Consider the following 24,738-nt stretch of genomic DNA (forward strand, 5'->3'; position numbering starts at 1 on the left):
AGAAATGACCGATAGAAATGCACATAATTAACGTAAACAAACTTCCTTGTCCACTGAAAAAAAGCGTGTGCTGGTCGACCAGCCCCAAATTTGAACAAACCTGTCGCGTATAAATGAAAGGGTCTCAGGTTCGATTTCTAGTATGCGCATGCCATTAGTTGCCATTTCCCTTTAACAAATGTAGGACCAGTTCTGATTAGTCAGCATGGACGTCCGGAAGGGGAAAAGGGGGCCGCCTCCCCCCATGGAAATTGAATGTAAACCAAAAATTATATATTACACGCATATAATTTATTTTCAGTCACAGTAATTTTTGGTAATTATTATAAAAGCGTTGCAGTAACTTCAGACTGAAGGAGTGTTTTTTGCTCCTCGTGGGGAAAAAATATATTACTTGCCCCTACTTGAGGACGTCCATGATATTCCAACAAAACTCAACTTTTTTCATAAAGGCACAATTTATTGTAGTTTCAGCCCTAAATTTATTCGCACACCCCTACAACAAAACCTTATACTCCCAGATAAAAATAATTCTTGACAAAGCTTTTAAACCCTCCCCCATCCTTTTGTTGGGCGAAGGAAGTATATTTTGCGGAAAGTGAATATATGTCACATCACTTCAGTGAACCCCCGGGTAAATAATGCACGAGCCGCGCCTGCTATTCACCCACACGCAAGTCCCCTCAAGAAGCCTTACAGAGAAACAACTCGAATCAAAACAAGACCTCAATTGTTTCGTTAAGAGTTTTACTTGCAGTCTGATATTTCTATGTGTGTTCAAGCGATAAATAATTTCAATAATTTCAACTTGTAAGGTGGACTTACAAGCTTTGCGTGGGCACTACGCCGCTGGAGAACAGCACTATTATCAGTAATGATAATATTGCTATCTACACAAATATAAATGCAATGGAAAAATCATATAAAACATAAAACAACTAAAATAAGAATAATTGTCTGGTACAGTGGGATCCATGAGTATTACCGTGCAAATTGACCATTATTATATTCATTAATTTTTATCTCGCATCCTATTGTGTTTTTAAGCGATGGATTTTTATGTATGGTGGTGCAGAAGTTGTCAACAGCTTGTTTTGAGTTTTCTTTTAATTCTTGTAGCTCTTAATGGGTCAAATAAAGTGTAAGAACATGGTGATGGACAATTTGCACTGTAATACTCATGGATCCCACTGTACAGCATCTGGAATTTGCTACTTTGGAATATTTTTGCAAAACAAAAAATATCAAATAGTCCTATAGTGAATATGTTTTTAAGTGTGTAGATTCATTGAGTTTAATACACAGAAAATTGAAAAACATTCTGTTTTCGTAATAAATTGGCATGCTATTCTTCCTATATTCATGCAAAAACAGTAAAAAGAAAATAGATTGAACAAAGAAGTGACCCCCAACGCTTGAAAAACAAAGAAACTGGATACTGTCGACAAAGTTTCTCTAAAGATTACTCATTTCTATAAGTTCATTACACATAAATAAGAATAACCATGGAAATTCCACGTACAAAAATAAAACAAACTGATACGAACATTTATTACAACTGCTTTAAGGTAGAGTTATTTTTTAGAAAGACTCCTGTTCACTCATCCATTAACACATACCTGTGTTCAATAGAATTCAGAAGAATGTTCTATGCTGTTTTTCCAATCACTCGAAATATGGTGTCAAGAGTTAAACTATGCTTGGAGTCAATAAATGAATTTATTACATATTGTGGAAACTATTATGCATTGTTATTCACTGAATAATAATGCATAATCATTGAAATGTATCTATATGCAGTTCAATGTGCATAATAATATTCATATTGTCACGTAGGTGGCTCCACTTTACCTGTTATGACGTCACCGCATACGCACAGAATAGGAACCTTAGACAAGGGTTTCATCCTTTCTAATCCTTGGTTTGAAGAAAAGCAGAAGATAAGTGAAAGAAGTTCGCGTATATTTTGTTCACTGAGTGAAGTTTTCTGTATTTATGTTGTTGCAAATATTATTTATTTTGTGGTTTATTGGAAAAAGAGCGACATTACCTCAGGTTGAAGTAACAGAATATTCTTCTTCTTCTTTTTCTGACCCTATCAACTGGTAGTCGATTTTAGTCATCTTCCTGAGTTTTTTTTTTTTATGTATTTAGTTCGCTATTCACTTATATTTCACAAGAATGAAAAAAAAATCTATTGATATTTATTTATACTGTTTGTTAGATCGTCAAATTACATCTTCTTGCATATCCATAAAGAAGCCATATGGTGGGAGGAGTAGGGTCCGTGAGCAGGGCAGTAAGAGATGTAGGGAATGGAATTCTATTTCGACGTAAACCACTATATAATTTATCTCGTTCTCTGTCGAAATTGGGACATTGTAAAAAGAGATGTGTAGCATCTTGATTATCTTCTCCACATGCGCAGGCTTGTTTTGTTGTAATATGTAGTCGTGATAAATGATCATTAGTGCGAACATGACCTGTGCGTAGACGTATTATAAAAGTAATAACTGATCTTGGAAAATTATATGGGTAGTACCAAGGTTTGTTTTGTGAATGTTCTGCAAACCATTTATATGTGTTGCCCGTGGATTGAAATTGTTCTATACACCACTGTTTCCATTTATCTTGAAGTTTATATTTAACTCTTGGAAGAAGGTCCGTGTATGGAAGTCTCGCAAGTGAGGTAGTTTCCGATGATCGAGCGGCTTTGGCATATGTGTCCACACGTTCATTTCCCGTGTTTACTTGGTGAGCCTTTACGTAACTAAACTGGACGTTGATATTTCTTCCATTAGCATACTGAGTTTGTTGGATTATAAGTATGATGAATAAAGGATGTTTACAAATCTGAGGATATGAGGAACTCAGCGCCATTAATACGCTTAAAGCATCTGTTATGATGAGAATTTTTGTGTAATTATTATGGATAGCGTATGTGAGAGCTTTATATCTCAACGAGATATAACGTTGAGATGGACCTAAGGGAAATCGGTAGGGATGGAAAAGAGTATATAGAACTTGCTCAAGATAGGGGAAGATGGAAGGCCTGTGTTGCTGCAGCCATGAACCTTCGGGTTTAAGAAGGCTAGGGAGTTAGTTAGTTAGTTAGTTAGAGAGCTTTATATATTGCATAACTTTCTGCAGTGAAAATAGAAGTGTCAGGTGGTAAACGGAATTGTTTGTTTATATTTTGATCTGGAATGAAATAAGCACAACCCACACCGAGGCGGTCTTTGGATCCATCAGTGTATATGATTAGGTGTGTTGGCCATTTCTCTTTATACATGATATGTCTTCCTAAATCCCTGAAATGGATATTGCATTGGGTATATAAGGGTATGTCTAATTGATAAATTAAAGGATGTTGGAAGGTAAAAGACATTGCACGTGATTCCAGGTCTATGTATTGGCAATATACAAAATAAAAGAATGTGTGTTTAGGATCTATGGCTTTATTTTCTGTCCATTGTTTTTGTATTTGTAACAGAATAAATAAATTAATACAACGTTCACTCCAGGTGAGTACTGTAAAATTCAAACTTTCACCATTTGATTTGTTATACGTGCTTTTGAGATCAGATTCTTTTTATCAGCGTTTATGGTAAAACCTGTAAGGTGTTTGTTTCACTTTCAAGTGAACAGACATTAAAAATTTCGTTTTCTTTATAGGCTTGTTGGTTACCAACATTCGGAACACTTGAACTTTTAATTCTGCAAGTAGTCTAGAGATAGCTGATGTAAGTTCCAATTTGGAATTTTGTGTTATTTCATCAGTAAGAGTCTTAATAATAAACAAACAAAAGGTAAGTATGCAAAAGCTGTCTATACTTGTCACTTCCCGCCCTTTTCTCCTTACTTCTTCGTCGCGGTTAACCTAGTTACACACAATGAAGTGCGGTGACCTCGGCACTTGGGGTAGCGATTGATCGGTAATCTTTAAAGTATCGCGCATCATCAACCTCCCTCCCCCCCCCTCTCTCTCTCTCTCACACACACACACACACACACACACCTAAATGCATAGATAGCAGTGCTCTTTCAATACAGACGAAAGAATTTAGCTGTTTCATGGAAGTGATAATTTAGCACGAAACCAAGGACGTATTTCAGGGGGTCCAGGGGGTCCGGACCCCCCCCCCGAAAGATTTATGAAGTACTAAAATTAAATAATGAAAAAATATTTGTTTAGCCGTTGTTATATAAATTCCTCTGAACTTATTGTATGACAAGGATTATATTGGGATCATACGGCTTTGAAGGACACGAAGGACGTATTTCGGGGGTTCAGACCCCCCCACCCGAAATACTTATTAAGTACGAGAATTAAATAATGAAAATATACTCGTTTAGCATTTGTTGTATAATTTCCTCTGAACTTATTGGAAGACAAGAATTATATTGGGATCATACGGCTTTGAAGGACAGGAAGGACGTATTTAGGTGGTCCGGACTAAGGATGGCCAGATCCGGATCCTGGCGGATCCGAAATCCGGATCCGGTTGGTTCCGGATCCTACTTTCGGATCCGGATCTGGTACTTTTGGATCCGGATCCGTTTTGCCATCCCACATGCGCTTCTTTGGAAAGTAAGAATGTGCTTATAACATATTGTTACCTGCTAATATACATATATATATAATATACATATACACGTGTGATTTGTAATTAATTAATACACTTACAAGGGAGGTCTAAGTCTCCCCCTCCGATTTCCATGAAACTTGTAGGGCCCAAATGAAGAAATACGTGTTTTTTTGTTTCGGCAAAAAATTTGTTCTAGGGGGCAACCACCTCTCAAATGTCAAGATGAGGACAAATTGAAGTGGGGATCTGACCACTGTGTTCCCCTCCGATTTCCATGAAACGTGGCAGGTGTATAGTAGGGATGGCCAGATCCGGATCCTAGCGGATCCGAAATCCAGATCCAGAACTTTTTTATTTTAATTTGTAGAACTGTAACTGTAGAACAATTGTATAATTTTTGTATAACATTTCTATCTTGTTATATGTGTGTTAAAGGTTTCATCCTGGAATGGAATGTCTCACATTTATGTGTGTTTTCATCCCCCCCCCCTCAAATGTCAAGATGAGGAGAAATTGAAGTGGTGATCTGACCCCGAAACCACGTAAATATGGCATAGGAAGAAACAGGGGGCATAGGGCCTCTCTATACACCTGTCAAATTTCATGAGAATCGGAGGGGGACACAGGGGTCAGATGATCCTCACGTCAATTTGTCCTCATCGTGACATTTGAGGGGTTTTGCCCCCTAAACCCGTTTTTTAGCTGAAACAAAAAAACACGTATTTCTTCCATTGGGCCCCACTATACACCTGCCAAGTTTTATGGAAATCGGAGGACACAGGGGTCAGATCCTCACTTCAATTTGTCCTCATCTTGACATTTGAGGGGTTTTGCCCCCTAAAACAGTTTTTTAGCCGAAACAAAAAACACGTATTTCTTCATTTGGGCCCGTTTATACACACACCTGCCAAGTATCATGGAAATCGGAGGGGGACACAGGGGTCCGATCCTCACTTCAGTTTGTCCTCATCTTGACATTTGAGGGGGTTTTGCCCCCTAAACCCGTTTTTTAGCTGAAACAAAAAAAACAAGTATTTCTTCCATTGGGCCCCACTATACACCTGCCAAGTTTTATGGAAATCGGAGGGACACAAAGGTCAGATCCTCACTTCAATTTGTCCTCATCTTGACATTTGAGGGGGTTTTGCCCCCTAAAACTGTTTTTTAGCTGAAACAAAAAAACACGTATTTCTTCATTTGGGCCCGTTTATACACACACCTGCCAAGTATCATGGCAATCGGAGGGGGACACAGGGGTCAGATCCTCACTTCAATTTGTCCTCATCTTGACATTTGAGGGGGTTTTGCCCCCTAAAACTGTTTTTTAGCTGAAACAAAAAAATACGTAATTCTTCCTTTGGGCCCCACTATACTGCCAAGTTTCATGGAAATCGGAGGGGGATACTTAGATAACCTCCCTTGTTAGTCTTACACTTTATAATTATTTAACACTGCATATATTATAATATTTTATTTTAATTTGTAGAACTGTAACTGTAGAACAATTGTATAATTTTTGTATAACATTTCTATCTTGTTATATGTGTTAAAGGTTTCATCCTGGAATGGAATGTCTCACATTTATGTGTGTTTTCATTTCCAATACATTCGAATGAATACATATTCGTTTCAATGGCATTTACAAAATCAACTGTAACATTTTATGTTAAAGAAGTAAGATTATTTTTGTGCACGAGTGTGTTAGCCGATGCGTAGCAAAGTATTTTAGGAACAACACTTGAAAAATTTCTTGTAGGACTAACGAAAAATTTCTTTGTAATCGAAGATCATAATACCCTTTAAGGTGTGGTAATATTATAATGGGATTGAGATACGAAACTCTCGGATCCGGATCCGGATCCAGATCCGAAACTTTTGGATCAGAATGGATCCGGATTTTTCGGATCCGGATCCGTTTGGCCATCTCTAGTCCGGACCCCCCTCCCACACACACACACACACACACACGCAAAAGACTTATTAAGTACGAAAATTAAATAATGAAAATATAGGCTACCCGTTTAGCATTTGTTGTATAATTTCCTCTGAATGTATTGGAAGACAAGGATTATATTGGGATCATAAGGCTTTGAAGGACAGGAAGGACGTATTTAGGGAGGGGGTCCAGGGGTCCGAGCTCCTCGAAAGAGTTACCAAGCACGAAAATTAAATAATGAAAATATTAGCATTTGTTGCATAATCGATGGTTATTAATTTCCTCTGAACTTTTTAGAAGGCAATGATTATATTGGGATCATACGGCTTTGAATGACATTACAAAGAAGATTTATGTACACTACTACTTAAAATAATATGCATAAAATTATAATCAGAAACTTACTTTTCTCCAACTACATGTAACACCATTTTGTTATTCGATAAATATTCAATAATTCATCTATTTGATATTAATTTTATTGCCAGGGCACTTGTTTTTATGTATTCCGATCTTAACTACAGGTAAGCTACGTAATGAATATTTGCTCTTTATCTTTATTCTTATACAGTCTCTTTTCCTAATCGTGTAATATTAATATGTATTGTAATTAGTATTAATTTGATTTAATATAATTATTTTAATTTAAACATTATTATTATTATTATTCCTGAGACACTTGGTTCCCCCAGAAACATATTTCTAGATAAGTGCCTGAATTGTATTTATTTGTATCCGATTTTGCAAATACCTGAATCCTCTATATCAGGCACGTAGTCAGGGTGCTAAAAGGACTTAAGTCCCCCGAAATCCTCTAATATCTAATGTAAATGTTATTTTTATTGTTAATAACAGAATTAAAGTTATAACAACAGTAAAAACTGCATTACATTGAAAACAAATATGGTATAATAGAGGAACCAGGTTGTATTGTTATATTCTACCATTTAATCCAAAGAATAAATGGATCCACAGTTTCCTTACAGTTTTCATTGTGAGAGGTCACAGAATATGAACTTTATGAGAAAAATTTACCACTCACTGTTAAAGCCTTCTTTTGAACGATTTTCTGATTGTCTGAAAGTTAATAACAAAATACAATAACTATGATTTTCAGTACACTAACTGTCCAAAATGTAAGAAAAATAATGGACAACAATTGTGTTAGATATTCACTGATACGGTGGATCGAGTAGCAACGTCTCTCCATTTATGTAATAATAACAATACATTTGGATTGAAATTGGTATATTTTTAATAACTTCTAATAGTAAAATAACAATAAGAATTGGTACTAATCAATTTTTATCAGTTGCCTGCCCCTTTTACAAATATTTTTGGCGACTCCCGTGCTGATAAATGATGAGCCCCCCCCCCCCCGAAATATAATCCTGGCTACGGGTCTGGTTATAGTAGACCAGTCCTTACCGTCACAATTGAATAGATACAGTATGTATCATACTTGTTCGTACAGGCGAAATATCGTAGCAAAAGGTTTCCAGTATTCAGGGAGGACATTTGAAAAGGTAATTTGTACAAGAGATGCGAGATACAGTAATTGTAAATCGTTAGAGGCTGTTTCATGCATGTACCTTTCTTGTTCTTTCGCATGAGTCATGTAGGATCATGCCACTATGTTGTGTGCAGCACACTGCATTTTGTACGTACAGCTTCAGTTGCAGGTCTGTTTAGCCACTCTAGCGCTCAACCACCCGGTCAGGGTATGCAGCTCTGGGAATCTTGCTCGTAAATTACATTCTTTGAGGGAAATAGGGTCATTAATGAACAAATCTCATTCTACTGTTCAGTATATAGTAAATAAATTAAAATATGATGGTTCAACAATGAATCGGGCAAGAAGAAGAAAGGAGAAAAGGTTAACTGAAAGAGAGGGACGCTCCGTGGTGAGAAAAGTTAAGGCTAATCTAAAATTAAATGTTCCTAAATTGATGTCACGGGTCGAAAATGCAACAGGAAAGACAATGTGCAATTTAACAGTTCATTGTACACACAGGAATATCATGGGAGAATGCAAGAAACCATGTGCATGAAGACCAGGAGTTCTGGAACAACGAACGTCATCTGAACCGATGACACCAAAATAAACCTTTTCGGATCAGATCGTGTTCACAGGGTGTGGAGGAAGGCAAAGGAAGATAACAATGTACCATTGTTGTGAACATAATTTGATCAAGCCTTTTTTTTTTCTTTTCTATCAATGTACTTTATCATTTCACTTCCGAACTACTTCCGTACGGATAAGACTGGTACATACTGTAGAACAGTGATGCTCAATTAATAAATACAAACTGGAAAGGGGTGTTCTGGTAGTATTAAACCTCCCTTTGGACTTAATTTTCTTAAAAAGTAAGTAATTTGTTTTGCCCCATTTTTCTACCAGTGTTGACAATGAAAACACTTTTTCAGCAGCCTGACCGTTAAAAGCTTTCTGGTTGAGTCTATGTACGCAAGCACACTCACACGCACCAGCCTTCCATAGACACACAGAGACATAGAGAGGAAGCCAAGCAAGGAATTTTAAGAATGTGTTCTTTAAAACAAAAAAGGAAGAATGATCTCGAGTTCAAATTCCGAGTACAGTCTGAATGTTTATGAGTGACTATCCTTCATCACTAGCATGAGTTCGTTAGCCATTTTTATCGTCACATAGCAACTAAAGTTCGAAAACTAAAAAAAAACTATGAGAAATGGCAGTAAATTAGCACAGCGAGAAATCTGATAAGAGGTTCTTGTCCCTTGTGCAGTTTTTCACTGGAATATTATTCCAAAACAGACAAAGTACAAAACATCTCCCTACTACCACAGATATACATATTTCAGATCAAAATGTATTGGACCAGCCCTCGTACTTTCGGGTAAGAGATTAGTGTATTTAAAGATTATACAATGAGAGGTTTTGGTTCTTTTTAAGTTATTATAATTACACTCCTTACTGGAGAAAAAGGAAATGTTTCCTGTAATTCGTCAGCACACAAAAATACTTCATTCAGTGCCGGATTTACGAGCCGCAAAACACCCAGTGCGGGGGCGGAGACAAGTAAGCCTTTATGGGGTCCTCAGCCATTGACATAGTATAGGGTTCGTATGTGTGTATGTGAAAAATAAACATACTTACTCAAAGATACAGAATCGAATACAATACATACAGGTAAAGGTAAAGTTAAATTTTGCTATGCATAGCTAAGTGCCATGAAGGCACATTTAAGGTATGACCATCTTAGAGGTGATGTGATCAGCAACATGCTACGGCCGCCTTTACCATTTCATTTGAAGCTGGGTGGGCAAAAGAGCCGTTTCATGCGGGAACGAAGCCGGAAAAATTCCGACCTTAGATCAACCACCCTTGGTTTCCAGCGTGGCGGTCAGACTAGAATCAAGTCAGGCTAGAATTTCACGAGAAATGCAGTGGTGAAGGTTTCTTCAACCTATTTCTAATCAGGAAAAGTTATGACTGCATGATTGTAACAAATGTATCATATTCCAGGTGTGAGAAAACAGTCATATATACATCACATCACCCCCTTCTCATTTAAACATTTTGAGTTGCATTCATTATGGCGGACATCCGATTGGAACACACCAATGTGGTTCCTCCTAAGCCTAGTCTGTTTCTATCATGACCAATTATACCCAGCCTAACTCCTTTACTTTTTATAGGGTGAGTTAAGGGACTTTTGAATCAACACCTAGGCCCTTATATGTAGCTATGTCAATATGAGATCAAGAATTATACACACATACATATATTGTATAGTATAACCATGTCAAACCATTTATAACTACAGAGCAACATGGGTTTTACCCGAACAGAAGTACTACAACTAACTTGATCACATTAACCCAATTTGTTTTTGACTCATTTAATGAGGGATCCCCAGTAGATGTAATATATATTGATTTTGCCAAAGCTTTTGACAAATTAGACCATTCAATTTTGCTTCAGAAATTATCAAACTTTGGCTTTTCCATAAGTTTATTAAAACTAGTAGCTTCCTATTTAAGTAATCGAACCCAATTTGTAACATATAATCAGGTAACCTCTTTTCCGTTTATTGTGCACTCTGGCGTACCACAGGGTTCAAATTTGGGCCCTTTATTTTTTCTATTATATATTAATGACTTACCACGAACAATTAAATACTCCAAGTGCTTATTGTTTGCCGATGATGTAAAAATATACAAGAGAGTAAATCATGAGACTGACTGTCTAGCTCTCCAATCCGATTTAAATAAATGTTGCGTTTGGTCACAAACAAATAAGCTTTCTTTTAATGTCAATAAATGCTTTGTACTTTCTTTTGCTCGACGACATATGAGATACACTCACAAATATATAATTAACAGTAATTCTTTAAGTAGAAAAAGCATTACCAAGGATTTAGGAATATGGTTAAACAACAAACTCACCTTTGATACTCATATTGAAAAAGTAGTTAACGACTCTTATAAAATGCTTGGCTTTGTTTTAAGAAACTCCAAAGATTTATTTAATATCAACTCTTTAGTATATTTATTTAATAATCTTGTACGAGCAAAATTAGAATACGGGAGTACGGTATGGAACCCATATATCTCATGCCATATCAATAAAATTGAAAAAATTCAGAACAAATTTTTACGACATATTTACTACAAAAAATACAAGAGATCTTCATATGCAGATCGCATCTCCTATATTAAATTACTAAATGAATTCTCATGTGATACACTTCAACGAAGACGCGAAACGGCTGACCATATATTCCTATACAAACTTGTCAATGGTATACTTGAGTGTGAAAATCTTATACAGCTGATAAACTTTAACGTCAATTATAAGGTATTAAGAGTACGACAACCATTTTACTGCAATAAATCAAACACAAAATTCCATCAAAATTCTCCAATCATTAGATTATTAAGTAAACATAATAATATTGTCCCGAATGGAATTGATTTGGATTTTGCTTTTAATATTAAAAACTATCTATATAGTTTAAACAACATATTAGATATAATATACAAATAAAACAGATCTAATTCTAGTGTGATTTATTTATAGTCTCAAATACTATTTATAGCTTTCCAAATTTTGTATACATATAAACGAATTCAAATTTGAACTTTTGCTTTGTATTGATTATTCCTGCTTCCTATTTAAATAGTGGTATTCGTATAATTTCTTTATTCTTCTCAAGTTTTATAGTTTGTTACTTGTTTATGTTTTGTTTCTTCTGTCCTTTAGTTTTCTCCTCTGTTCAAAATTTGTAATATGTATATGTATGTAATTTTTTGTATTTGTGTAACTTTTGTATTTGTATAACTTTTTGTATTCATATTTATCTAATGTTTTGTGTAATAATTACTATGTGTTTGCATCATGTATTATATATTTATGTAAACTATACTGTATATAGCCTATTGTAATTGGAGCATTCGCTCTGTTATAGGTGATTGGTTAATAAATAAATAAATATATAGTATAGTGTGTGTTATAACACCATTAAGCTTTGTTTCCATGATATGAAAATTTTATTTTAAAACATAATCTAAACGTAACGTTTCAACCTTCTAGCAAGGTCTTTATCAGACTCTGTACCAAGTACAAATGAAACAAGGTACAAAACAGGACGATATATATACACAAAAATCACTCCCCTCCAGACACAAGATTATTAGAAAGTTGTTTCTGGAACATTCCAGCAGGTGATCTTCCCTTGTCAACTGTACTTTCACCTGACAGGCGATTTAGCTAAACATTTCCTTTCATCTGGAAGGTGGTTGGACTCTTTATCTCACTCTCTTTTTCCTTTCTTTTTTCCTTCTTCTCTCCTCTATCACTCTTGTCCTTTCCACTCTTTCTAACACCTTCTTTGTTTATCTTCAGTCCCCCATTCCAGTTCAATGTGTCTTCTTCACCTTTCTTCTCTATTTCCTTGGCCTCCTTCCATTTTCTCACTAGCATTCTCTTCTCCCTTCCTATCTGCTTAGCCTCATCCCACTCTATGTCATGTCCTGTTTCTCTCGTGTGTTTAAATATCGCATTTCTCTCTCTCTTAAGTCGTACATCATCCATATTGTGTTTCAACCTGTCTTTCAGCCTCTTTTTCGTTTCTCCTATGTACACACACTGACATTCTTTGCACTTACAGGAAGACCACCTGCTGGAATGTTCCAGAAACAACTTTCTAATAATCTTATGTCTGGAGGGGAGTGATTTTTGTGTATGTATATCTTCCTGTTTTGTCCTTGTTTCATTTGTACTTGGTGCAGAGTCTGAAGAAGACCTTGCTAGAAAGTTGAAACGTAACGTTTAGTTTATATTTTAAAATAAAATAAATTTCTGCCTTGGTCAGCATATTGAGTTTTTCATGGTGTGTGTGTGAAGGTAGGTAGATGGAGGGGGCCTTTGGTAATATTTTGCGTGGGACCCAAAATTTGTAGATCCGACACTGACTTAATTTCTCATTTCATAAATATTAGTCTTTATAGGTGATAGACTGGGAAACCTGAAACATCACCGTGCCGCCGCCCCTCCTTCATTTGTTCTTTTTTTCTGTACCATTTCGTGCACATTTTACACATTCATTACTTACTGAATTTTCCTCATCGATATTGACTACACGAAATACATCCAGAATAAGTTTTACTTCCGTGACAGAATCTGAAATAAAAAAAAGGAAAAAGAGTCATAGATTAGATACAGAAAGTGAATCTCGAGAGTCATCACATTGATTTATGGCTAATGACTACTTTAATGGGAAAAGTTGTGCTAACTAAACAAGAGATATCATCTGATGGCCTGCCGAATAGGATTGTCGGAAGCTATTGACAGATTGCATGTCTCACTTTGTTTTGCTGGTTGATGGAACATTTGAAATGCTGACCCTCGTATAACCAGGTATTTCGTCACGAACTTTCTCACTTACTGAGGTTTTTTTTTGGGGGGGGGGATTTCTACGTCGCTATAGTTCACACATTTCCCGATTACTTGCCCCCTTCCATTGACGTCCGGAATGGGGGTGCAAGGGGGAGGCACACCCCTCTTGGAAATGAATTCCATCCTAAAAAAATATTACACACATAATTTCATTTCAGTCACAGTATTTTATGTTCATTATTACATGGACGTGATAATTTCACATGAAGTAGTGTTTCATGAGGAGATATCACTATTATGGCGAAAAATATGCCCCCTAGAAACAATTGCCTTGTTTGCCCCTCCCTGGAAAAAATCCTGCTGACGTCCATGCCCCCTCCCGAGATATCTGCAAAAAGCTAATGTAATTCGAACTGTGAAACTGTAGCAATATTTATTACAAAGGATATTGTTTTCTGCGATTTACAGGCTGTCAGCCACAGTAATTAACTGCCATGTCTGTGGTGATGGATCGGTAGGACAACGGTGTGAATGTGCTCCGTGTTTTTGTCTAATTTTATGTATTTCTGATGCGAGGTGGTGAAATCGATATTGCAGGAATGTGCAGTAAGTACTGAAGATTACTTTTGTGTAACAAATAGTTCAATATATGGTAAATGAAACGATAAATACGTTAAATACTGTCACTGTCATTTCTACTTCCCGTATGTAAACAAACAGTGTTGCCACCTCAGTGTTAAAAAAAAACCGCGGAGTACAGTTGAACTGTCATTATCGAACTGTTCGATATATCTAATAAGATGAGTAGTTGCATCGAATGTCACGAACCTGTGGCTCGGAAGGACATTTCCTCAAAAATACAGTGTTCAGATTGTTTGAAGCTATGTCATTTGAAATGTGCACGTTTGAAAGAGGAAGATGCAGAATATATGCGGAGTGAGGGACAAATTTGGAGATGCAAAGAATGTGCGAAGATTAGACGTAGTAGTTTACAGGACGAAAGTGTAAGTGAAACGGAAGTGCCAACTATTGTTGATATGTATAAACTACTTCAAGTTGTAAAGCAGGAAATGGAAAATTTGAAGAAAGCAAATATAAACTGTGAACGCGAACTAAGAAAATCACTTGAGTTAGCTCATCAAAAGCTGGACGAAAATGCATCATTGATCAAAAAGCAGGCAGAGTCAATAAATACTTGTTTGGTACAAATTGAGCAGTTGAAAGGGGAAAATGTAACTCTAAAAAAACAACTGAAGGATAATCAGGAGCAACTAGATGAATTAGATCAGTATGGTCGCCGCAATACATTAGAAATATACGGTGTTCCTGAACAGCCGAATGAAAATACGACGGATGTAGTAAAAACTATTGGGCGAGCATTGGACATAGAAATCAAGGATGAGATGATAGACTGTTGTCACAGGTTGCGCAAACCCTCTAATCAATCTTCAAGTGGAATCATTGTGAAATTTGTCAGGCGAGTGGACAAGGATGCCTTTCTACAGAAGAGGAAAGTGAAAAGGAACTTAAATGCTGTACATCTCGGTTATACCAAAAGTGATATCATTTATATTAACCAAAGCCTCACACCTTACCGAAAGCGCATTCTTAGTCAGGCTAGGAAGATAAAATATGAGAAAAACTATGCTTATTTATGGGTAGACCATGCGGGATTAATTAAGTTAAGGAAAAAAAGGGATGATACCAACATCATATTATTAAAATCACTTGAAGACGTCACCCAATTAATGTAACTTTCGAGGGTCGTATAAATGAAATAAGTATTTATTATCAAAATGCCCGTGGTCTAAATACTAAGATTATGGAATTTTATATTAATGTTTTGAGTAATAATTTTGATATTATAATTGTTACTGAAACCTGGCTGCATGAGAGTGTAAATAGTAATGAATTATTTAATGGCAATTACAAAGTGTACCGTCGCGATAGACCTGGAAATAAGAGGGGAGGGGGAGTTATGATAGCAATAAAGGAATCACTGAAATCGGAAGTAATAAATTTGAATTGTGAGGTAGATACATTGGTTGTTAAAATAAGTACACGTAATAAGATTTATTACATTACTACAGTGTATTTTACGCCTGCATGCGGTATAGAAAAATATTTGTCATTTTATAATATGTTTGATTCTTTTGTGGAATTTCATGGCTCGAATATACTTATAATTGGAGATTTCAATTTACCCACGATTACCAGTTCAGGTTATGAGTTACAGAATGGTGGACCCTCTTGTAGAGCTTTGTTAAATTTTTTGAATTTTTATAACCTTCATTCTGTAAACAATATTAAAAATAGCCTCGATAGAACTTTGGATCTTATTCTTACTAACATTCCAAAGAATGTGAATATATGTAGGGAGGAAATGCCACTTGTAAAAGAAGATAACCATCATCCTGCATTGACTGTACACCTAACTATAAGAGAATCTACTGATGTAATAACAAATGAAGCTTATTATTCTTACAATTTTAAAAAAGCCAATTTCATGCAGATGTATCATTTGCTTGGAGTGGTAGATTGGTCTGTATTAGATAATATGACTGATGTAAATCAGGCGGCTAACTTTTTTTGTAATAGAGTTCATGAAGTATTTCTTGCCACAGTCCCAAAAAGAAGACGAATGACAACAAATAAATACCCATGTTGTTTTAATAATCATATCATTAAACTGATAAAGTTAAAAGAGTATTACAGAAAAAATATAAAATTTAGAATAGAATATAAGTCATTGTTTCGGCAAACTAGAAAGCAGGTAAAAACAATGATAAGTTGTGCCCATTACAACTACATAAAGGAATTGGAAAGCAATTTGAAATCAAATACTAAAGAGTTTTGGAGTTTTATTAGAAATAAGAAAAGTAATAATGGTGCTTGTAACAGCACAATGAATTTTGAAGAAAATTCTCTCAAATCTGCAAAAGATATTTCTGATGGTTTTGCTAAATATTTTAGGTCCGTATATGCTGAAACATCTGAACCATGTATAATAGACGAACACACTGAGTCCATTATATCATACACATTAGCGATTTCGCCAGTTAGTCAGAAAGAATATGAAAGTGCTACAAAACAGTTAAAAGGCAAACGATCTAGCGGCCCAGATGAAATACCACCTTACATTTTGAAAGGATGCTCTGAGGTATTGATGTATCCTCTCCTTAGAATTTATAACTTAATAATGAAAACACAAATGTTCCCTGATATCTGGAAGGAAACGCGTGTATGCCCCATCTTAAAATCTGGTGAAAGTTCAAAAATAGAAAATTACAGGCCCATATCAATTCTCTGTGCACCGGCGAAAGTATTCGAGTCCATCCTATACAATCGCATATTTACTTACTTACTTCCTCTAGTCCCTTTCTGCCATCATAGCGTAGGGTTGGTTGCCTCGATCCATCTCCTCCATTCCTGTCTGTTTCCCATCATTCTCTTCATCATATTTATTGTCTTATTCCTTTCTCTTCCAATCTTTTCCATTCTGTCTTCAAACATTATCCTTGGTCTTCCTTTACCTCTCCTACCTTGCACCTTTACTTCTAGAATTTGCTTTACCTTTTTGTCTTCATTCATTCTGAATACATGTCCCCACCACTTTAGCTGTCTCTTTTCAATTATTTTCTCTAGCGACTCCTGTTCCACTTCTCTTCTTATTCTTTCATTCCTCACTTTATCTCTCCTAGTCTTATTAACAGCTCTTCTCAGGTATTTCATTTCACTAGCCTGAATTTTACTCAGATGTTTATCTTGAAGTGGTAAACTTTCCATTCCATATGTTAATGTAGGGACCAATACTGATTTGTATAGCTGCATTTTTGTCTTTACTGCCACTTCTTTCTTTCCCATTATTGTTTTACTGAACTGATAATATACTGTATTTGCTTTTCTTTTCCTATTTAGGATTTCTTCATCACACCTACCATCGCTTGTTATGATGGTTCCTAAATATTCATATTCATCTACTTCTTCCAAGTTCTCGTTTCCATATCTAATTGCTATTTCATGATCTTTTTCTCCTTTTGCCACCTGCATAACTTTACTTTTCTTAATATTAATCTTCATCCCTTTTCTCGCAAGTTCTTCTCCCCATTCTATTACGCTCCTCTGTAAATTCTCTTCACTGCTAGCAATTAAGACAATATCATCAGCATATAGCAGTACTTGCAGTTGTACTACTCTCATATTCCAATATCCTATTTGTACTCTTGGGGTTCTTCTTTTGCAAATTTTAGTTATATCATCCATTACATTAATGAAAAGTAAAGGACTGAGACTATCTCCCTGTTTAATTCCTTTTTCTATTTGAAATTCTTTCGACTCGTTTCCTTCTATTCTTACTATTCCTTTTACATCCTTATATACACTTCTTATTGCTTTAATAAGTTCCTTAGGTACTTCCTTACTTTCTAATGCCTCCCATAGATATTTTCTAGGTACCGAGTCAAATGCCGCTTTCAAATCTAGAAATGCTAAGTATATTCTTTTATTTTTGTCCAGCATTTTCCCCATCATTGTTCTTAATATAAAAATGTGATCTTGAGTCTGTCTCCCAGGTCTAAATCCAGCTTGTTCCTCTTCAAGTTTTCCCTCTATGATTTTTCTCAGCCTCCTTTCCAATATATTCGTATACATCTTATATACCACTGATGATAGACATATTGCTCTATAATTATCACATATCCACATATCAAATATCCACATTGCTGAGATATGTTGGAGTAGGTAGAGGAAGAAGAGCTAAGGAGGGAGTTGGAATAATAGTTAATGAGCAAATGGAAGAAAGGGTGGAATCATGGGAACCAGTAAATTCAAGGATAATAGTAGTTAGACTGAAAATGGAAGAAAGAATAACAATCGCATATTTAATCATGTAAAATGTTTCTTAAGTGACAATCAACATGGTTTCTTGCCAAGTAGATCAACACAAACCAATCTGATAAATTTTGTCCAAGATATACATGATGCGTTCCATGAGAGACTTAGTGTACATGCAATATATATAGATTTCGCAAAAGCTTTTGACAGAATTTATCATAATATTCTTCTAAGAAAACTTGCAAGTTTTGGGTTATCAACACAATATGTAAATCTTTTCAAATCTTACATTATTAATCGAAAACAATATGTAACTTATAAACAAGCAAAGTCTTTTGTTTATGATGTTAAATCTGACAAGGTTCAAATCTGGGTCCTCTATTCTTTGCAATTTATATTAATGATTTACCAGGTACAATCAAATTTTCAAAGTGTTTAGTGTACGCAGATGATGTTAAAATATATAGAGAAATTAGGGATATTACGGATACTAGGAAATTACAGACTGATATAAACATGGTTCATAGGTGGAGTGTAGAGAATGATATCAAGTTTAATATTAAGAAATGTTCATACATGATATTTACTAGAGCACGAAATAATGAGCGAAATGATAAGTATGTTATTAACGGCGAATTTGTAAAAAGAGTGTATTCAATTAAAGACCTAGGAGTAATTATTACCCATAATATGACTTTTACTGAGCATATTTCTTGCATTACCCAGAATGCCTACAGGAATCTTGGATTTCTAATAAGAAATGCTACAAGTATAAATGATATATGCTCTTTGTGTATGCTCTACAAATGTTTAGTTAGAAGCAAATTAGAATATGCTTGTTCCGTATGGGCGCCAAACTGTGACTCCCAGAAAAATATGATTGAACGTATACAGAAGAAATTTCTCAGATTTTTGTATTATAAGAAGTATCGAATATCGCCAATAATTCTTAAAATATCATACAATGATTTATTAAATGAATTTGATTTTGTAAGCCTGTCAAATAGACGTGAAATTTCTCAACAAATGTTTCTGTATAGAATAATAAATGGACATATTGATAGTAGTTCTATACTAGAGAGAATATGGTTTAATGTGAGACAGGGTCATTTACGTAATAGACGTTTACTCTCATACAAAATCCCAAGAACAGAAATGTATAAAGGTTCCCCACTACAAAAAATGACACTTCAATAAAACAAGATCTCAAATCATTTGGTGGACTTGGATTTCGGCATGACACGAAACAAATTTATGAATATGTTAAAGGGTTATCTCTCTTAATATGTATTTATTATGATAATTGGATTTGTCATATTGAAGTTTGTTGTAATGATATATTATACCAGTGTTTGTGATACTTGTTTTGTGTAATTCAGATGAAATGTGTAAATATCTGAACATTTGTTGTCACAGTTAAGCAGTAAACCTGTTCTGTCACCAAGATGTCTGTATATATATATATATTATGTATTAACTGTCTATGTTTGTGAATATGTGTGTGTGTAAAGGAGGAAGGAGGGAGAATGTGTACGTGCGTGCATACAAGTTGTAAATGAAAATGTAATATTTTGATATTACCTTTCTGTAATTGGAGACTTGTCTCTGTTGAAGGGAAATAAATAAATAAATAAATGTCCAACAAAATATCGAGAGAATGTTTTCACAAGAGACACTAGAATCATGTTGACTGCTGTAACTCGGGGTGTGCGGGACGGAAAAAATTCTGGTCGGACGGACTTGTGAAGGAAATATTAATAATTATGGCATGAGAGACTGAAAAAGAAACACCTCCAATAAGATTTTTTATTATTTGTGTGTATTATAATAACGCGAATTGTAGTTAGTGTTTTGCAATTCCATGTAATTTTAAACAAGTTTCCTGGATCCAGATCATCATGATAGTTCTTGATTAATGTGTAGTGTAGCGTTGGGTACTCCATGCTAATGGTTAACGTAACCCTTTTATTGTCCATTATTCGTCTCGCAAATAATGCAAGAAGTCAGGTATAAAATTGCACGATACTATACCGCGTTTGTTACAACCTGTCCCGGTTCCCGCGCTAGCTGATCGCTGGCTTTTCCCTGTGCTGGGGAAAGTCAAAGCCAGACAGCCAATTAAAATACGCAACGTGGCAACAGCGTCTACGTAAGCGCCTCTTTTCTGGCTTCCATTCGCTCCTCGCTGTCCAGCAGACGATTTTTTCCTCGTTTCTCATTGGCACGGAAACTGTCGAGCGATCCCTAGCGCGGGAAACGGGACAGGTTCTAACAAACGCGGTATACACTTCTGGACGCGCTACGACGCAATTAGCCAAAAGTGGCAGAAAATTGAAGTAAAATAAACCAAATCAATCAATCAATACACTTCTAGCCAATTCAGACGCAAACAAACAAATAAGTTTGGTTCTATTTGGTAGTTAACGAAACTAGGCCATGCATGCTGTAGTAGTTCGGCGCCAAATGTGACAACCCATGTTCATTTCCATGGTGTTGCTTGATCTGTTATTTACGTGCAGCAATCTGGGAGGAAAAATCGTTTGTGTGACTGTGCAAGGGGTAATGATTAGATTCAGCTTACCACTGACGCCAACTGATATGGGTCTGTGGAGCTGGAGCCCACCCTAAAACTAACCTACCATTATATTTTACTTTATAATTCATTTCACACTCTGTCCCGGTTATCACTGGAGAAAGCGAACGAAAACAAGTCTCTGCGCAAGTAGTGACGTGAGACGGCTCCACCCATGAACACGTGAGAGGGAATGGGATTGCGTGGAGGGGGAAAGCGACTGCAGTTACCAGCCTTCGCAGTAGCGTGTACTGCTTCGCTCTGCCCACTCGACCCCTCCCCTTCTGTGCCGCTATGCGCGACCTTACTCCGGAGATAGCCGGGATAGAGTATAAATAATTCCCACAACTCAATTACTGACTGAGTGGTATCAAAATTTTTCATAATAATTTGTTACCTTTCCAATATGATTTGATTTTTAAAATTTTGGTGCGTCAGCACTTAGGTTATTTTGCACCCGTCACATTATACGGGGTCCAGCCCCTTATCATTACAAATAACAACTCTAGCGTTGCATAACTAAAATCTTAAAATTTTCTGATTTCCGTTAAAAGCTGAGGCTGTAAACAGGCACTCAGCACACATAAAGACAAAGAACAGGACAACACACATATAATTATACTGGCCATAGTGCCAGTCGCCAGAGCCTCGTTCGTGTGCAAAATGCAGTTCAGGGTGTACTTAATGGAAATGAGGTTGACAGTTGGGTGTACTACGTGGAAGTGAGGTTGACAGTGGGTGTAATACATGGAAGTGAGGTTGACAGTTGGGTGTACTAAATGGAAGTGTGGTTGACAGTTGGGTGTACTACGTGGAAGTGAGGTTGACAGTTGGGTGTACTACATGGAAGTGAGGTTGACAGTTGGGTGTACTACATGGAAGTGAGGTTGACAGTTGGGTGTACCACGTGGAAGGGAGGTTGACAGTTGGGTGTACTACAGATGGGGGACAAAATAATACGAACACCTGTGAATGTAGAGAAAATCTTTATTAATAGGGGGTTGGACCACCCTGTGACTGAAGTGCACTTTGTATGCGACGTGGGATGGACGCATAGAGGTCATGCACAATGTTTAAGGGAATATGGAGCCATTCTTCCTCCAGAGCAGTCTCCAATTCCGAAAGTGTGGCTGGAGGCGGACTTCGAGCACGAAGTTTGGACTCCAAATATCCCCACAAATGTTCTATAATGTTCAGGTCAGGAGACTGTGGGGGCCATTCAAGATGTCCTACTTCATCGTCATGTTCTTCAAACCATGTTTGGACAGACCCAGCAGTGTGGATAGGAGCGTTGTAGTCTTGAAAAAGCGGTCGGTCCCCAGGAAATAAAGTCTGGACAAAAGGATGGAGATGATCCCCCAGAATGCTGCGATAGTGACTGGCATTGATCTTCCCATGCAGAAAAACAAGTGGTCCCACACCATGCCAAGATATCGCGCCCCATACCATAATGGACCCACCTCCATGCTTCACAGTCGGCAAGAGGCAGTCAGGATGAAATGCATCTCGAGGCGTTCTCCACACATAAACGCGCCCCGTGGTCTGAAATAACGTGAATGTTGATTCATCAGACCAGATGACTTGTTGCCACTGCTGTGGGGCCCAACTTCTGTGAGCTCTGCACCATTGGCGTCGCTCGACAGCATTACGTGATGTCACCAATGGGTTACGAATTGCCACTCGGCCATGAATGTTTGCAGCATGGAGTTCCCTTTTGACAGTTTTCGTTGAAATGGGGTCCTCGAGATGCCTGTTCATTTCAGATGTTATCTCGGATAACGATTGCTTGTGGTTTCGGGCCACTATGCGCTTCAACACCCTCCTATCCCGAGCAGCAAGCTTTGTCTTTCGTCCACTGTTGTGCTTTGAAGACGCCATCTTACCTTGTGTTGTGTACGCTGTCATAACGGCTGATACTGTGCTCCTTGCACACCCAACAAGCTTTGAGGTTTCAGTCACCGTGGCTCCAGCTGAACGTGCTCCAACAATCATGCCTCTTTGGAACTCTGTCAGGTCTGACATTGCAGTGTCTCTTGAGAGCGTATGATAGACGAATGCACCACCATTGACTGCTGTTGGCAAACTAATACCTTCCCCTTCACAGCCACTAGGTGGCAGACTTCAGAGCCAGGTGGTGCTGCTGTACTGCCGGTGTGAAATGTGGCATACTTTTTCACAGGTGTTCGTATTATTTTGTCCCCCATCTGTACGTGGAAGCGAGGTTGAGAGTTGGGTGTACTACATGGAAGCGAGGTTGACAGTTGGGTGTACTACATGGAAGTGAGGTTGACAGTTGGGTGTACTACATGGAAGTGAGGTTGACAGTTGGGTGTACTACATGGAAGTGAGGTTGACAGTTGGGTGTACTACATGGAAGTGAGGTTGACAGTTGGGTGTACTACATGGAAGTGAGGTTGACAGTTGGGTGTACTACATGGAAGCGAGGTTGACAGTTGGGTGTACTCCATGGAAGCGAGGTTGACAGTTGGGTGTACTACATGGAAGTGAGGTTGACAGTTGGGTGTACTACATGGAAGTGAGGTTGACAGTTGGGTGTACTACATGGAAGTGAGGTTGACAGTTGGGTGTACTACATGGAAGTGAGGTTGACAGTTGGGTGTACTACATGGAAGTGAGGTTGACAGTTGGGTGTACTACATGGAAGTGAGGTTGACAGTTGGGTGTACTACGTGGAAAATCACCTCTTACACCTCACATCTCCAATATGATACTTTTCAGTGTCCTATATTATTTACACTGTCCGCAGTGATATCGTTACTAGGGAAGTAAGGGAGGATAAAGGCTTATAACCAGGATGGGGATGTAGGAGTAAAAACTCTCAAAATAGGCAGCAACAAGGCACCGAAAATACAAAAGAGGCACTAAGAGTGATGAAAATCGACTAAAATAGGCAAAAGTAATCACTATAAAATTCATGTATTCCTCTCAGAAATGGCCTGAAATGGTTTCTAAACATAAAAGCCTACATTTTTTGGCCAAGAAACTCAAATGTATTTCAGGGCAAATCCTTATCCTTATGACTAGGGCTCGGAAGTTGAAAACCTATAAATTGCTAAAAAAGACTTATATAAAGACCTAAAAATATAAAAAAGGAACTAAAAACGGAAAAAAGGACGTATAAATGTGATCCTAATTAATTAATAACTTCAGTTTTAATTACATATTTAATGAATAAAAAAAATCTGGTGGTATGGAACACACAGTGCGAAAAAACTATATGAATGAAATGCATCTTCTTTCAGTCCAAAAATGTTCTCTCGTTTCAGGGATGGTTCAAATATATTTCTTTCTTTTTTTATTTCTTTACAACAGAAAGGATGTTTATCAGGTGATGAACTGATGATGATTCGAATTGAGAATGGGCAGTAAAAACGTAGTCGAAAGAAGGTGAAGTCGCAAAAAAAAGCCGTTAAGACCTAAAAAAGGCTAAAAAAGGTCCAATAAGCCAAACAAACACCAAAAAAGGCAAAAAAGAACAAATAAAACCCAACTTTTTCTGGCCTACAATGACCCAAAGTGAACATATATTATGTTGGCCTCGTCTTCGGACACTAGGAAAAAAAGGATTTTTCCTCAACTTCCGCTCCCTACTTATGACATATAGGCCTAATATTACATCAAATTAAAAAAAAGAAATCTCCGAATTTATCCCATCCAATGTTTATCAAAAGTTGGAGCTAATTGCTTACCTTGTGATGGCAAAGCATACTTGTCGTATCCTTCCTCGAGGGATATGAGATTGAACCCAGCTACAAGCAGCACATCAAGAGTACTAGAAAAAAATAATGAAAAAAGAGAAACAGTTACGAAAATCGTAGTATCCTTGTGCAACAATGGAGCCGAGTAGCAGTCACGTATCCAGAAATTAATTCCTTTCGGTGGGGCTGAACATATTTTTTTTTTGTTG

The 24,738-nt window shown here is 36.8% G+C and overlaps 1 protein-coding gene across 1 annotated transcript in view; it reads right to left on the reverse strand.

Annotated features, from left to right (window-relative positions):
• LOC145999578 (gamma-aminobutyric acid receptor subunit pi-like) overlaps positions 1-24,738 on the reverse strand; it is an 85,952-nt gene that overhangs the window by 40,555 nt on the left and 20,659 nt on the right. The window contains exons 2-3 of the mRNA XM_083136604.1: positions 24,521-24,603; positions 13,122-13,189 (exon numbers count right to left, since the gene is read on the reverse strand). Coding sequence (XP_082992730.1) covers positions 13,122-13,189; positions 24,521-24,603 — 151 coding nt within the window. The remainder of the gene's footprint in view (positions 1-13,121; positions 13,190-24,520; positions 24,604-24,738) is intronic.

The sequence above is a fragment of the Lepisma saccharinum genome, chromosome 15, assembly GCF_977018435.1.
Source record: "Lepisma saccharinum chromosome 15, izLepSacc3.1, whole genome shotgun sequence".
NCBI lineage: Eukaryota > Metazoa > Arthropoda > Insecta > Zygentoma > Lepismatidae > Lepisma > Lepisma saccharinum.